Genomic DNA, 12,568 nt, shown 5'->3' with positions numbered 1-12,568 from the left:
GAATGAAAATGATAGGAAAAGTTTGAGAGAGTACTTAGTAAGAAATGCCTCCTATTCAAGGGCATTATTTCAGGACTGTTTGGCATCAAGTGATTCTGAACCATTTGAGCAGTTCCAGTATTTCATATGAATTTTACATGTGTGAATATAAAATGAAAGAAAATATTGAGCTAATCATAGATATCTGTACAGAGTTGTATCTTGTCAAGTTTCTGAAACTGGACTTCTGAGACCAAATAGAACAAAACAAGTAGGGAAGCCAAGATCTAGAGTTCTCAAATTCAACCAAATTTCATTTATATTAACATTTACATTTTTGGAGATGCTATTAATTGTAGTCTTGGCTATATTCTTGGAAAGAATTCAAAGCTTCAACATCCTTCAAAGGAAAGTAATTGAGCAAATATCACACGTGTATATTTCATATTTATGAACACTCCAGAACCTTACACTATCAGGCAAACAACAAACCTCAGGTTGCTCTCCATCTTGGCCACTGATCCTGGAGCAAGGCTGTGAATGTAGATGCCAGGAGGACTGTTTTCCAGAGCCAAGCAGCAGGCACCAATGCCTAATCCAACTCTTGGCTCTGTGAGAGGCACCATTCAAAGAAAATAAAAACAAAAATTACACAATCACTAGAAAAAAAGTGTAACTGATTTGAAACAGAATTAATATCTATTCAGACCAATAACCATTTATTTCTGGTCCAGACTCAGAATGTAAATCCTGCTTTTCCTTGTCAACACTGCCACTGCTGCTAATAGAATGAGCCCATGGCTAACCTGGGAGCTAGTTACAGACTGAATTATCCAATGGTCAACTCTCTGCTTAGTCTAACTAATCTCCTCATATCTGTTTTTAGAAATAGGCAGGCTATAAGTAACGTTTTTATTCTAGGTACACAAACTCGCTTTCTTTTGCTTTTCTTTTTAACAACTAATCTCTTGGTTGTTTAATCTTCCATCATGTTTCTAGAGTAGGTGGGGAGGAAAAAGAAACAGCGATGAAAAGCAGTAAGATTTGGTGATCATTCATGAATTCTAGTTACTAGTGTTAACTGTACACTGAACTATAATCTTTTGTTCTTTTTTTTTGAGACGGAGTCTCGCTCTGTCGCCCAGGCTGGAGTGCAGTGGCACGACCTCGGCTCACTGCAAGCTCTGCCTCGCGGGTTCACGCCATTCTCCTGCCTCAGCCTCCCGAGAAGCTGGGACTACAGGCGCCTGCCACCGTGCCCGGCTAATTTTTTGTATTTTTAGTAGAGACGGGGTTTCACTGTGTTAGCCAGGATGGTCTCGATCTCCTGACCTCGTGATCTGCCCGTCTCAGCCTCCCAAAGTGCTAGGATTACAGGCGTGAGCCACCGCACCTGGCCAATCTTTTGTTCTTTAAAATTTTATATTAGCCCTAGACTTAAGCTCATTGGTGATTTTTTTTTTTTTTTTTTTTTTTTGAGACGGAGTTTCACTCTTGTTGCCCAGGGTAGAGTGCAGTGGTTTGATCTCGGCTCACTGCAACCTCTGCCTCCCGGGTTCAAGTGATTCTCCTGCCTCAGCCTCCCGAGTAGCTGGGATTATAGGTGCTTGCCGCCACGCCGAGCTACTTTTTTTTATTTTTAGTAGAAACGGGATTTCGCCATGTTGGGGAGGCTGGTCTCAAACTCCTGATTTCAGGTGATCTACCTGCCTCGGCTTCCCAAAGTGCTAGGATTACAGGCATGAGCCACTGTGCCTGGCCAGTGATTTTTTTTTTTTTTTTTAAACACAAGCCTCTGACACACAGTGATTCATGGGGAGAGCTTAGAGAGCTCTATGCTACTGGTAACTTCCCTTCACTTTGACTAAAGTGACTAACATCTCTCTACCTGACCTCACTGTCCCATGTAGAGACCACCTGTTGTTGATAGAAGATTGTACCAAAGGAATAATTCATAGAACAATGAGGAAGAATTAAGCTAACAACAGATTCCAAAATGTTATTCAAGAAATGAGACAAAGGTAAGGAATAGCTGCCATCACCTTTGTTGAGTGTTACTTCCATGACGATCCTGTCCTTGGGCCCGGGGGTCTTCCGACCCAGGGATGAAGAACTGCCTTCATCAGAGCCTCCTCCCGAGGCTCCCCCACTGGTATTGAAGTTCGGGGAGGCGGATCTGCTCATGTGTGTGGGGGTCGAGCAGGGTGTGAGGCTGGGGCTCACCAACTTTGTGCGTACCGTTAAGACAAATAATCCACTCCGGATTTGCTGAGAAAACAACGAGGAAAGGTGGGCTGAAACATTTGGACTATCCTTACATCAAAGGGTTAAAAAAAAAATCTCACCAAACCCAAGCCAGAAGGAAATAAAGGAAGGAAAATAGGATAAAGGAGATCAATAAGAATGTTGTTACCTTAAAGGTATGAATGGCTTCTTGAAACGTCAAGCCCTTTATTGGTATTCCATTTACATCTAGGATTTCATCTCCTAGTGATCAAATGTAAGAATTACATTAACATTAACCTTTAATTTCCTGGAATTTAACTGCTCAGTCAGACTTATTATGGGATACCATATGGTCCCTGATTTACTACCATATAAAATAACTTTTATTGTTTAGCTTAGCTCCCAGGAATGTCACAAAATGAGACAATTAATGACAACACATATTCTTTTGCAGTAATTCTGTATTTCAATCTTCAATTAAAATAACTATGGGAAGCATGAAAATCTTATTTTTTTTTAGCCATTGCCAAGTTTGACAACAGATGTCCTATGTTTAGAAATCAAACTGCAGAAATCTAGTTCAAAGGCGTTCCTCATAGTCATTGTTTAAAAACTTAAACCCACTGGCAATGAGGCATGAACACATATAACATTTGAGAAGTCACTCCTATATTTGTAGAAAGACAAGTTCCCCGAGCCCAGAGAATCAGCATGGTGTATGGAAAATGGCTTTAATGATAACAAAAAACTTGCTAAAATATTACTGAGCAATGGCAGCCCAGAATAGTCTTTTTTTTTTTTTTTTTTACTAAAAAAAAATTTTTTTTTTAAACAGAGTATTGCTCTGGCTCAGTCACACAGGCTAGAGTGCGGTGGCGTGACCTCAGCTCACTACAACCTCTGCCTTCCAGGTTCAAACTATTCTCATGCCTCAGCCTCCTGACTAGCTGGGAATACAGGTGCACTCCACCATATATGGCTAATTTTTTTTTGTATTTTTAGTAGAGACAGGGTTTCACCATGTTGGCCAGGCTGGTCTTGAACTCCTGGCCTTGAGTGATCTGCCTGCCTTGGCTTCCCAAAGTGCGGGGATTACAGGTGTGAGCTACTGCTCCCAGCCCAAAAATAATCTTACTGATGCAGTTCCAGGTTCTCTGTCAGTAAGCTGGCAAGTTACTATAAGCTTCTATCTCAGAGATGACTGCGGGGTCATGTTAATTTGCCAGGCATGTGCAGGAACATGCTCGCTCATGGCCCACTGCCCCAGCTCTCCTATTATTTTTAACTCTAAGGCGGCACAATCAGGTCATTTTTCAAGCTGTTGATAGCGTCTGCTAGGAATATAAAAGAACTTGGACATCCTGTTGACTTATCAGAGCTCGTTTCTGGTTTGCACTCTTGTGACATGGCCTGTTTTTTTGGAATAACAGTTCATCAAAAACACTACAAAGATGCCCCAGAGAGAAGAACAGATGAACTTTGCACAGCATTGCTGTAGAGAAGAGGGACTCTGTACACCTATAAGAAAGTGCAAAGCAGCATAAGAACACACATTGTCACCTCTTGCAGACAGCCAATCCCAGGAGCACACTGTGTGCACAATTCAAGGAATCCTGTAAATGAGTTACAAAAATGTAGCTGCGCCCCATGCATTTGTTATGTGGCTTCCCCTTAATGCAATTACAGAAGCTATAAAATAAGTGAACTAATCTCTGTTTAAAAATCTGGCATAACCAGTTACTCAATTAGGTGAGGAGGTGGATGTTTTTAGGTTGTTTCCATAGGGGAAAAGGAGCAAATATTAAAATGATTACTCGCACTCTTAAAATGTATGCAAGGTTTTTTAAAGACATATCACTCAACAGGTTGAAATCCATTCCAATGACTTACTTTTCTTGTAAATGAACACATATGAAAAAACAGTATTTAGGAGAATCAAGTGCTATTAACCTTTCTTAACTATTGATTTTTTTTTCCCCATTTTGCTCCATTTTACCAGCCTTGCAGGATGGATTTCAATTAAGTGAACACATGGCACATCCATTATAAAGACGCTCTGCTAGAATTTTATATTATTCTAAAACTCAACACAAACACCACCTGGGAGTCAACCCTTCCTCTAAGAGAGAGAAATAAATATTCCGCCGTGGGAGAATTAAGCCTGGTCACGTCTTATTGTTAGCATACAGGGTTCGATGGTTGCTCTGCCTAAAAAAATAGGAGATTCCAATTCACTCTTATCAGTTCCAAAAAAAGAACCCATATAGCACAAAAGCACCTAAAGTTTAGGTCAATTGAACTGAACAGTCACAGCATTTTTGAAGATAACTAAAAATATTCTACTTTAATTATTTCATGAAGGAAGCATATTAATAAGTGAGAGGAAAAAATAGGGATTCATGCTCTGGTGAATGCTGTTTAAAATATGTGCAGGCTAGGCGCTGTAGCTTAGGCCTGCAATCCTAGCATTTGGGGAGGCAGAGGTGGGACATTCACTTGAGGCCAGGAGTTTGAGATCAGCCTGGGTAACACAGTGAGACCCCATCTCTTAAAAACATAATTAGCTGGGCATGGCGGTGCACACCTGTGGTCCTGGCTACTTGGGAAGCTTAGGCAAGAGGATCCCTTGTGCCCAGGAATTTGAGGCTGCAGTGAACTGTGATCACACCACTGCACTCCAGCCTGGATGACAGAGCAAGACCCTGCCTCTTAAAGTACAATAAAATAAATATATATATATACCTGTGTGTGTGTTCAGAACTTTTGGGCAATTCTACTTTATAAAAAGTATATAATCTTAATCCAGATAAGTATTTCATAGAAAATATAAAGATATGTATATCTATTCTAGATTTTCTCAAGTAAGGTGGGAAAGTGAGTTGAACTTGGGATCACAAAGCTGGGTTTAAATTTCACTTCTGCTCTTTACTAAGGATGGGACAAGTTTCTAGTCACTTAACATTTCTGAGTGTCACTTTTCTGTTTCTAAGATGGTCACTCCAAAATGCCAATTTGACAGGGCTGCAAGGCAGTTAGTGAAATAATTAAATATGTGGAATTGCTTTGTAAGTGTTTAAAGCACTATAAAATGATATATTTAAACATTAAAAATTATTTGCAAGGTAGAACTTGGCACCTCAATATTACTTTAATTTGCATTCAGAAGCACTTGTCTAGTATATTCACATGTGGCAAAATGGCAGGTGCTATTGAGAATTAAAAGATGTTCGTTTAGGGCCAGACACAGTGGCTCATGCCTGTAATCCTGGCACTTTGTGAGGCTGAGGTGGGCGGATCGTTTGAGCCCAGGTGTTTGAGACCAGCCTGGGCAACATGGCGAAACCTCGTCTCTACAAAAATATACAAAAATTAGCTGGGCATAACGGTGTGCGCCTATATTCCCAGCTACTCGTGAAGCTGAGGTGGGAGGATGGCCTGAGCCCAGGGGGTTGAGGCTGCAGTGAGCTATGATCATGCCACTGCACTCCAGCCTGGGTGATAGATTGAGACCCTGTCTCATTAAAAAATAAATAAATAAATAAATAAAAGATGTTCATTTAGGAACCAGACTATGTGGTCGTTGATTTCTGTAGCAAGATGTTAAATATCCACTAATGACCAGGCACTCTGCTTCCACACCAGCCCTGAGGTAAGAATGGACCCCAAACTCTCAAAATTTTCAAGGAAAGGAACATGATCAGACCAAGTTGACAAGACAGACACTAAAGACCCCAACAGAAATATTAAGCCACTTTCCACATATTATCTCATGTAATCCTGATAACCACTCTTCAAGGCAGGTGTTAATATTCCAAGTTTACATCTAGGGAAAGTGAAGCTCAGGTTACACTGACTGTGCCAGGCAGATTCCGCCCAGGTCTACTAGGTACTGTGGCATTCACTACATCTTGTGAAGAGGCAGATTCTCATGGGATCAAAGTCACTGTCACTGAGGATACAAGAGGCTTTCTCCTACCTTCTTTAAGTCTTCCATCCTCTGCAGCTGATCCATTTGGGAAGATGGTCTTGACAAAAATCCCCATCTGTCCACGAATGCAATCTCGACCTCCAGCAATACTAAAGCCAAGGCCCTAGATCAGAAGCAGATGAGAGTCCAGGTTGACAGTGTAGTATTTAACTGAGGGCATCTTTCCCATTGTAGTATTTAACTGAAGACATCTGTCCCATTGTAGTATTTAACTGAAGTGCCCTCCCCAACCAGGCCTGGAGTTAAACTAAGCAACTAGCTCCAAACTCAAGTTTGTGTTCTCTTCCTTATTCCCTTCCTCAGATCTATTTACATTGTCCTAGCCACACATTACATTAAAGGAAAAAGTTTTAGGCAGAAACATACCAAATTGCCAATATTTGACAATCTTTGACCTCCACAAATGGCAATTTCATACGGATCCACTAAATAGCTCATAAGAATCATTTCCCACTATATGCAGGTGCCACATTTGTTTTCTTTTGTTCTAGTCTTTCCATTTTGTATAATATCAAAATGAGTATTTTGATTTTTGTGTTATGTCAAGTTATTCATATCATTTCCTTTATGATAATGGCAACGCCATGAAATTCATTCAAAAGGATCACCAAGGGTACTCCCTGAAGCTGCAGGCTCTGCTTTTCTTTCACTGGAGATAAAAGTTGAGGGTCATTCACTGCACCCTTGGTTCTGGCCCTAGCAGTCAAGTGTTGGTGACTTCTTACATCGTAGGAGTGAAGAGGGCATGGCCATCTCACACTGAGACCTATAGCACAGAATGCCAGGGAATCCACTTGAATCCATACAGAGGCCACTTTATCTGTCCTTCTTTATACCTGTTACTTTTCATTTCATGTAAAGACAAATAAAATAAAAAGCAACCATTTAAAGAATACGTGTGGCTGGGTGCAGTGGCTCATGACTATAATCTCAGTGCTTTGGGAAGCCGAGGTGGGAGTGCTGCTTGAGCCCAGGAGTTTAAGACTGCAGTGAGCCGTGATTGCACCACTGCACTCCGGCCTGGGCAACAGAGCAAGAACCTGTTTCTAAAAACAAAAGCACAAAAACAAATAAAATAAAACAAAAAATGTGTGCTAACATTCACCCAGAAGGCAGAACAGTCTGCAGAAAAGAGCTCACCTTGCCTTTTTCTTTGTACAACCCAATGATCGAGATGACGGATGGCCGAATGAGCCTCCAAGGAGATTCCACCTGCGTCGTGCTTAAGGAGCGGGTAGACTTCTTCACAATGTGGTATTCCTAAAAGTCAGCACACGGCAAGGCCAGAGATCACTCTCATTTGTTCTATTGTGGTATCTGGCAGAAAAATACACTCAGACTTTGAAAATCTTAGATGTCTTCAGTACTAGACATTTCTCTCTGGTTCACTGACTCAAAAAAAGGTTCCTATAAATACTATCGCAGGTGCTGGGCACCGTGGCTCACGCCTGTAATCCCAGCACTTTGGGAGGCCAAGGCAGGCAGGTCACCTGAGGTCAGGAGTTTGAGACCAGCCTAGCCAACATGGTGAAACCCCGTCTCTAATAAAAATACGAAAATTAACTGGGTGTGTTGGTGGGTGCCTGTAGTCCCAGCTACTCAGGAGGCTGAGGCAGGAAAATCGCTTGAACCTGGGAGGTGGAGGTTGCAGTGAGCGGAGATTGTGCCACTGCACTGCAGCCTGGGCGACAGAGTGAGACTCCATCTCAAAAAAACTATCGGAGGAACAGCCCCTACTACAATAGATTGCCATGGCTTCTTCCCCCACATAAAGAACTGCTTGGGGATCTTAAGCACCTTGTGTTGCTCTTTCCTCGACCGCATTCCACAGATTCTACATCTGGAATGGAGTCAGGAACCAGAAAAAAGAGGCCTCAGTGATCCAGGATGACCACCTGTGGTCGGGCTTTCCCTTGGTAGTCACCCCTGCCTCCATCCCAAGTTCACCATCATGGTTAGAAAGTATCTTGCCATTTTAAGCTTAGTTCACTCAATCAAAAACTCAGCAAGCCCTTGTTTCTTATAAAACCCAAACCACAAACCCAGACAACTGTTATTCCACATAAAACATCCCGCTGAGAGACGGCAGCAGCTTCAGTTCTCATCTCTCACATTTGGAAAATAAAGTATTTTCCCATAATGAGCCACACTTTCCCTTCCTGACACGCAGCAGCTCCAATCTCACCCCTTTTTTGTGTCCATCACTCATAATATACACACGTGTAAGCAGGCTGCGCTCCTTAGAACATAAACAAGAGATCAAGTGACTCTATCACCAAAGCACTTCTACAATCTTGCTCTTTGCTATTTTTCTTAGAATAATAAATTTCTTCACTGATGCAGATATTCTACCTAAGCCAAAAAAATCACTTCATGTTTAACATGAGAAAAGAGACATCGCAAAACAGTTTTATCCTGAGTCTCTGCATATATTACATTCAAACACAAAAATGAGATGTCCCCAGTAATATTTTTGTATTTTTGGCAGCTCAGAACAATTATACTTTTTTGCAGTTTTACAAAATATCTGCCAACAATGTTGGCCTCCCAGACTTTTAATCATTAAAAAAAAATGACGTGGGCTTGGCAAGGTTACTACCCTCTTAATGAAACCATTGCAGAGATGGCCAGACATAGCATGTGTTTCTCAGTCCTTGAATACAGAGGTTTGTGTGTGAACTCCTAAGGGAACTCTTTCTCTGGTCACCAATCTTCAGCAGTACTTCACTCCATCTCTCTTTTGGGAACCAGAAGGAACCAAAGGCCTGTAGGCTTCACCAGTCTCTCAGAGTTTCCAGGATCTCCTTGAACTTTCTAGACCTGTGCTGTCTAATATGGTAGCCACTTGCCACCTGTAGGTATCTATATTTGAATTAAAATTAATTAAAATTAAAAATACACCCCCCACAAGCCACTTTTCATGTGCTCAGTAGACATATATGGCTACCATATTGGACGGTACAAATAAAAAACATCTCCATCATTGCTGAAAGTTTTACTGGAGAGGTCAAATCTAGATAATATTTATTTATTTATTTATTTTATTTGTTTATTTAAGACAGGGTCTCTCACTCTATCACCTAGGCTGGAATGCAGTGGCATGATCACAGCTCACTGTAGTCTTGACCTCCTGGGCTCAAGCGATCCTTCCGCCTCAGCCTCCCAAGTAACTGGAAAGACAGGTATGCATGACCATGCCCAGCTAATTTAAAAAACATTTTTTCATAAAGATAAGGTCTTGCCATGTTGCCCAGGCTAGTCTTGAACTTGGGCTCAGGCAATTCTACCACCTTGGCCTCCCAAAGTGTTGGGATTACGGGAATGAGCCCGGTTCTAGATAGCACTTTACAGTGGAGGGAGAGAGACCAAGAAAAAAGAAAGACGAATCCTGGGAGAAAAAGAAAAGGGCAGAAAATAAAAAGAGACAAGAGAAAGGACAGTTTTCTTGAAAAAGAGAGGGAAAAACTCTCCTTTCAAACTTTCTACCCTGGCCTGGGCTTCCCCATCCCGGGAAATGTGGTTAGAAATGGATGTTTCTGGGCTACAAATGCTGTCGGGTTTCCTCAGCAGGTCAGTTAAGAAATTACCTCAACGCTCGATCTGTGGCCATGACGGCAGTAAACTCTCTCTCATCTTTCACACAGCCTGACAAGGCCGGGCATGGTGGCTCACGCCTGTAATGCCAGCACTTTGGGAGGCCGAGGCAGGTGGATCACTTGAGGTCAGGAGTTCGAGACCAGCCTGGCCAACATGATGAAACCCCGTCTCTACTAAAAATACAAAAATGAGCTGGGTGTGGTAGCTCACGCCTGTAATCCCAGGTACTTGGGAGGCTGAGGCAGAACTGCTTGATCCCGGGAGGCGGAGATTGCAGTGAGCCAAGGTTGCACCACTGAACTCTAGCCTGGGCAACAATGAGACTCAGTCTCAAAAAATAAAAAATAAAACGACGGACAGTTGGGCTATCTTCCAATGTTCCAATCTCCCCGGACTCTGTGGGTCCAATAGGACCATTCTGAGCAGGTCGCAGTCCTGGGCCTGGACAAGTTTGACTGGTCCCATGCCAGTTTTTTCTCTGCTTTTACTCAATGCCCCAACACTCCTCAAGTTGCCTTTGGGTGAATTCAACCCAAAATGGGCTGATGAGCAACTGTCCCTGAAACATGGGCACTTGTTATTCTCCTGGTCAGATAAAGGGCATCGGAAGCAACAGAAATACTTTATCCTGACACATAATTGACTGATTCGAGCACCTTTAAAGCCTTACAGAGGTTCTGGCATATCACCCTGGGCAAAATACTTAACCCCTTTGAGAGTCAGTTGCACCATCTGTAAATGGGTCATAACACCCCAAAAGTAAGGGATTGCCTCAGATGCCCTGACCCAGGTCCTTCAGAACTCTACCCTCTATAGCTCTCCAAGCATGTGTGGATGTCATTGCTGCCACACCCGTCCTGTATCTCTGCTTCATCGTAGGGCTGGGGACAAGCTGCTAAGGGTTCCTCTTGAGCCCCTTGGTTAGAGGTGCCAGGACTCAAAGAATACCCCACAGGTTTCTCAGGGACTGAGCCTGCCTTAGCCTTGGTTAGGAGACCACCTGCCCAGGCTCCACCAGGCTGAGGATGCTGAGATGGAGGAGCGGCCCTCATGCAGGGCTGTGGAGTCCAGAGCTCAGATGGGAGCAGGTTCTGGAACATTAACTTGAGCAGCTAGTGCAGCCCCCTCTACAGCCCCCCACGACCTTGGCTGCTTGAGTCATTACTGTGTAACAGGTAGGACTCCAGGTGAGCCATGGATGCATGTACAGGCACACACGCACACTCCCTCTCTCATACATGTGCCCACACCCACCCACACGGTTGTTACACTGACACAGGCTGCTCCTATTAATCAAGCAATGCTGGTTCACCACAGACTATGAGACGCCATCGTCTCCTGCCAATTGAAAGCACCTCTCGGTTCCAAAACACACAGTAGGAAGGAGATGAAGATTTTGAGATCCAATAAGGGATTTTTCCCCCCACTATTTTCAAGTATTAGGCTGACTTCCTTGTAGCCTCTCTGGGTAGACCTCACTTTGTCTACTGTCTCTCTCTATCCCATTTCTCTAGCCCCAGACACTCCTGGCCTGCATGGATGGGCAGTTCTTCTTAACATGGAAGCCCTTATGGTCTTTGAAAGATCCGCAGCCCTGGTCGGACCTGTGAGGCACTGGAAGAGTCCAGCAGCTGCGGGAGGGAGTGTTTCCGGCCATCTCGGGAGACCTCCAACATCCGGATCCGGGGGTCCCCATTCCGCACCATCAGCTCGTTATATTCTTCAACTGACTCGAGGCGGTGTACACCCCCTTGAGAAAAAAGAGGAGAAAACATAGTTTGATATGGGACAAAAAGAATCGTAAGCACATCCAGAGGCATAAACTCGTATTTACACCCACCTTCATGGTTTTGAGACGGCCTAGCGTCCAATACACTCAAAGCACAGAGCCTAGCCCAACCTAACAGCAATATCTGCATAAGCTAGTTACGTGCTGAAGCCTTTATTGTCAGGCTACGAAAAAACTGCCGGTTTTTGAAATGACCAGATTAGATGAGGGGCAGTGTAAATGTGTGTTCCAAATAAGAGGTAGCTCTGATGGATAAGGGAATAGTGAGAAGGCTATTAGATGATTTCCTGATGATGGAGGAATATCATTTTGTGATTGGTACAGTTTCCTTGTTGGTGCAGATGCTTTTTTTCCAAGTATAGGCACAACTTTTAAAATAAACTTTTAATTAAAGTGTAACAACTTATAGAAATGTGCACAAATCATAAGTGTACAGTTCAATGAAATTTCATATACCCATAACCAAAACCTAGATCAAGAGGCAGAATATTAACCAGAACCTCAAAAACACCCTTTATGCTACTAACCATCCTTCACCCAAGGGTAACCATTATCCCAGCTTTTAACATTACAGATTACTTTTATCTGTTTTTTAATTTTACATCAATAAATACACACAATACATACTTTTTGTCTGGCTCCTGTTCTTAGCATTTGTTTATGAGATTCAACCACGGTATTGTATGCCAATAGCCTGTTCATCCCCATTCTGTAGGCTATTCCATTGTCTAAACACATTCTGTTGTCTAAACATACCACAATTTACTTATCCATCCTATTGTTGGTGGACATTTGGCTTGTGTCTCCGGTTTTAGATCTAGAACAAGGGTCAGCAAAGATTTTTGGCAACATTTTTTGGTATGTTCACTTTTTTTGGTAAAGAGTTGGCAAGCTTTTTACCACATTTTTAGGCTTTGTGGGCCACAAATGGTCTTTGTTGCATATTCTTTTTCTTCTTTTTTTTAACAACCCACTAAAAATGCAGAAAG

General features: G+C 42.6%; 1 protein-coding gene across 8 annotated transcripts in view; it reads right to left on the bottom strand.

Annotated features, from left to right (window-relative positions):
- PDZD2 (PDZ domain containing 2) overlaps positions 1–12,568 on the bottom strand; it is a 474,581-nt gene that overhangs the window by 49,851 nt on the left and 412,162 nt on the right. For all 8 annotated transcript variants that reach the window (XM_032135867.2, XM_058430032.1, XM_058430033.1 and 5 more), the window contains 6 exons: positions 11,395–11,540; positions 7,334–7,453; positions 6,182–6,296; positions 2,393–2,466; positions 2,022–2,247; positions 472–589 (listed from right to left, as the gene is read on the bottom strand). In XM_032135867.2, the coding sequence (XP_031991758.1) occupies positions 472–589; positions 2,022–2,247; positions 2,393–2,466; positions 6,182–6,296; positions 7,334–7,453; positions 11,395–11,540 (799 nt within the window). The remainder of the gene's footprint in view (positions 1–471; positions 590–2,021; positions 2,248–2,392; positions 2,467–6,181; positions 6,297–7,333; positions 7,454–11,394; positions 11,541–12,568) is intronic.

The sequence above is a fragment of the Hylobates moloch genome, unplaced genomic scaffold (genome assembly GCF_009828535.3).
Source record: "Hylobates moloch isolate HMO894 unplaced genomic scaffold, HMol_V3 SCAFFOLD_17, whole genome shotgun sequence".
Lineage (NCBI taxonomy): Eukaryota > Metazoa > Chordata > Mammalia > Primates > Hylobatidae > Hylobates > Hylobates moloch.
This window is presented reverse-complemented; position numbering and strand designations above follow the sequence as displayed.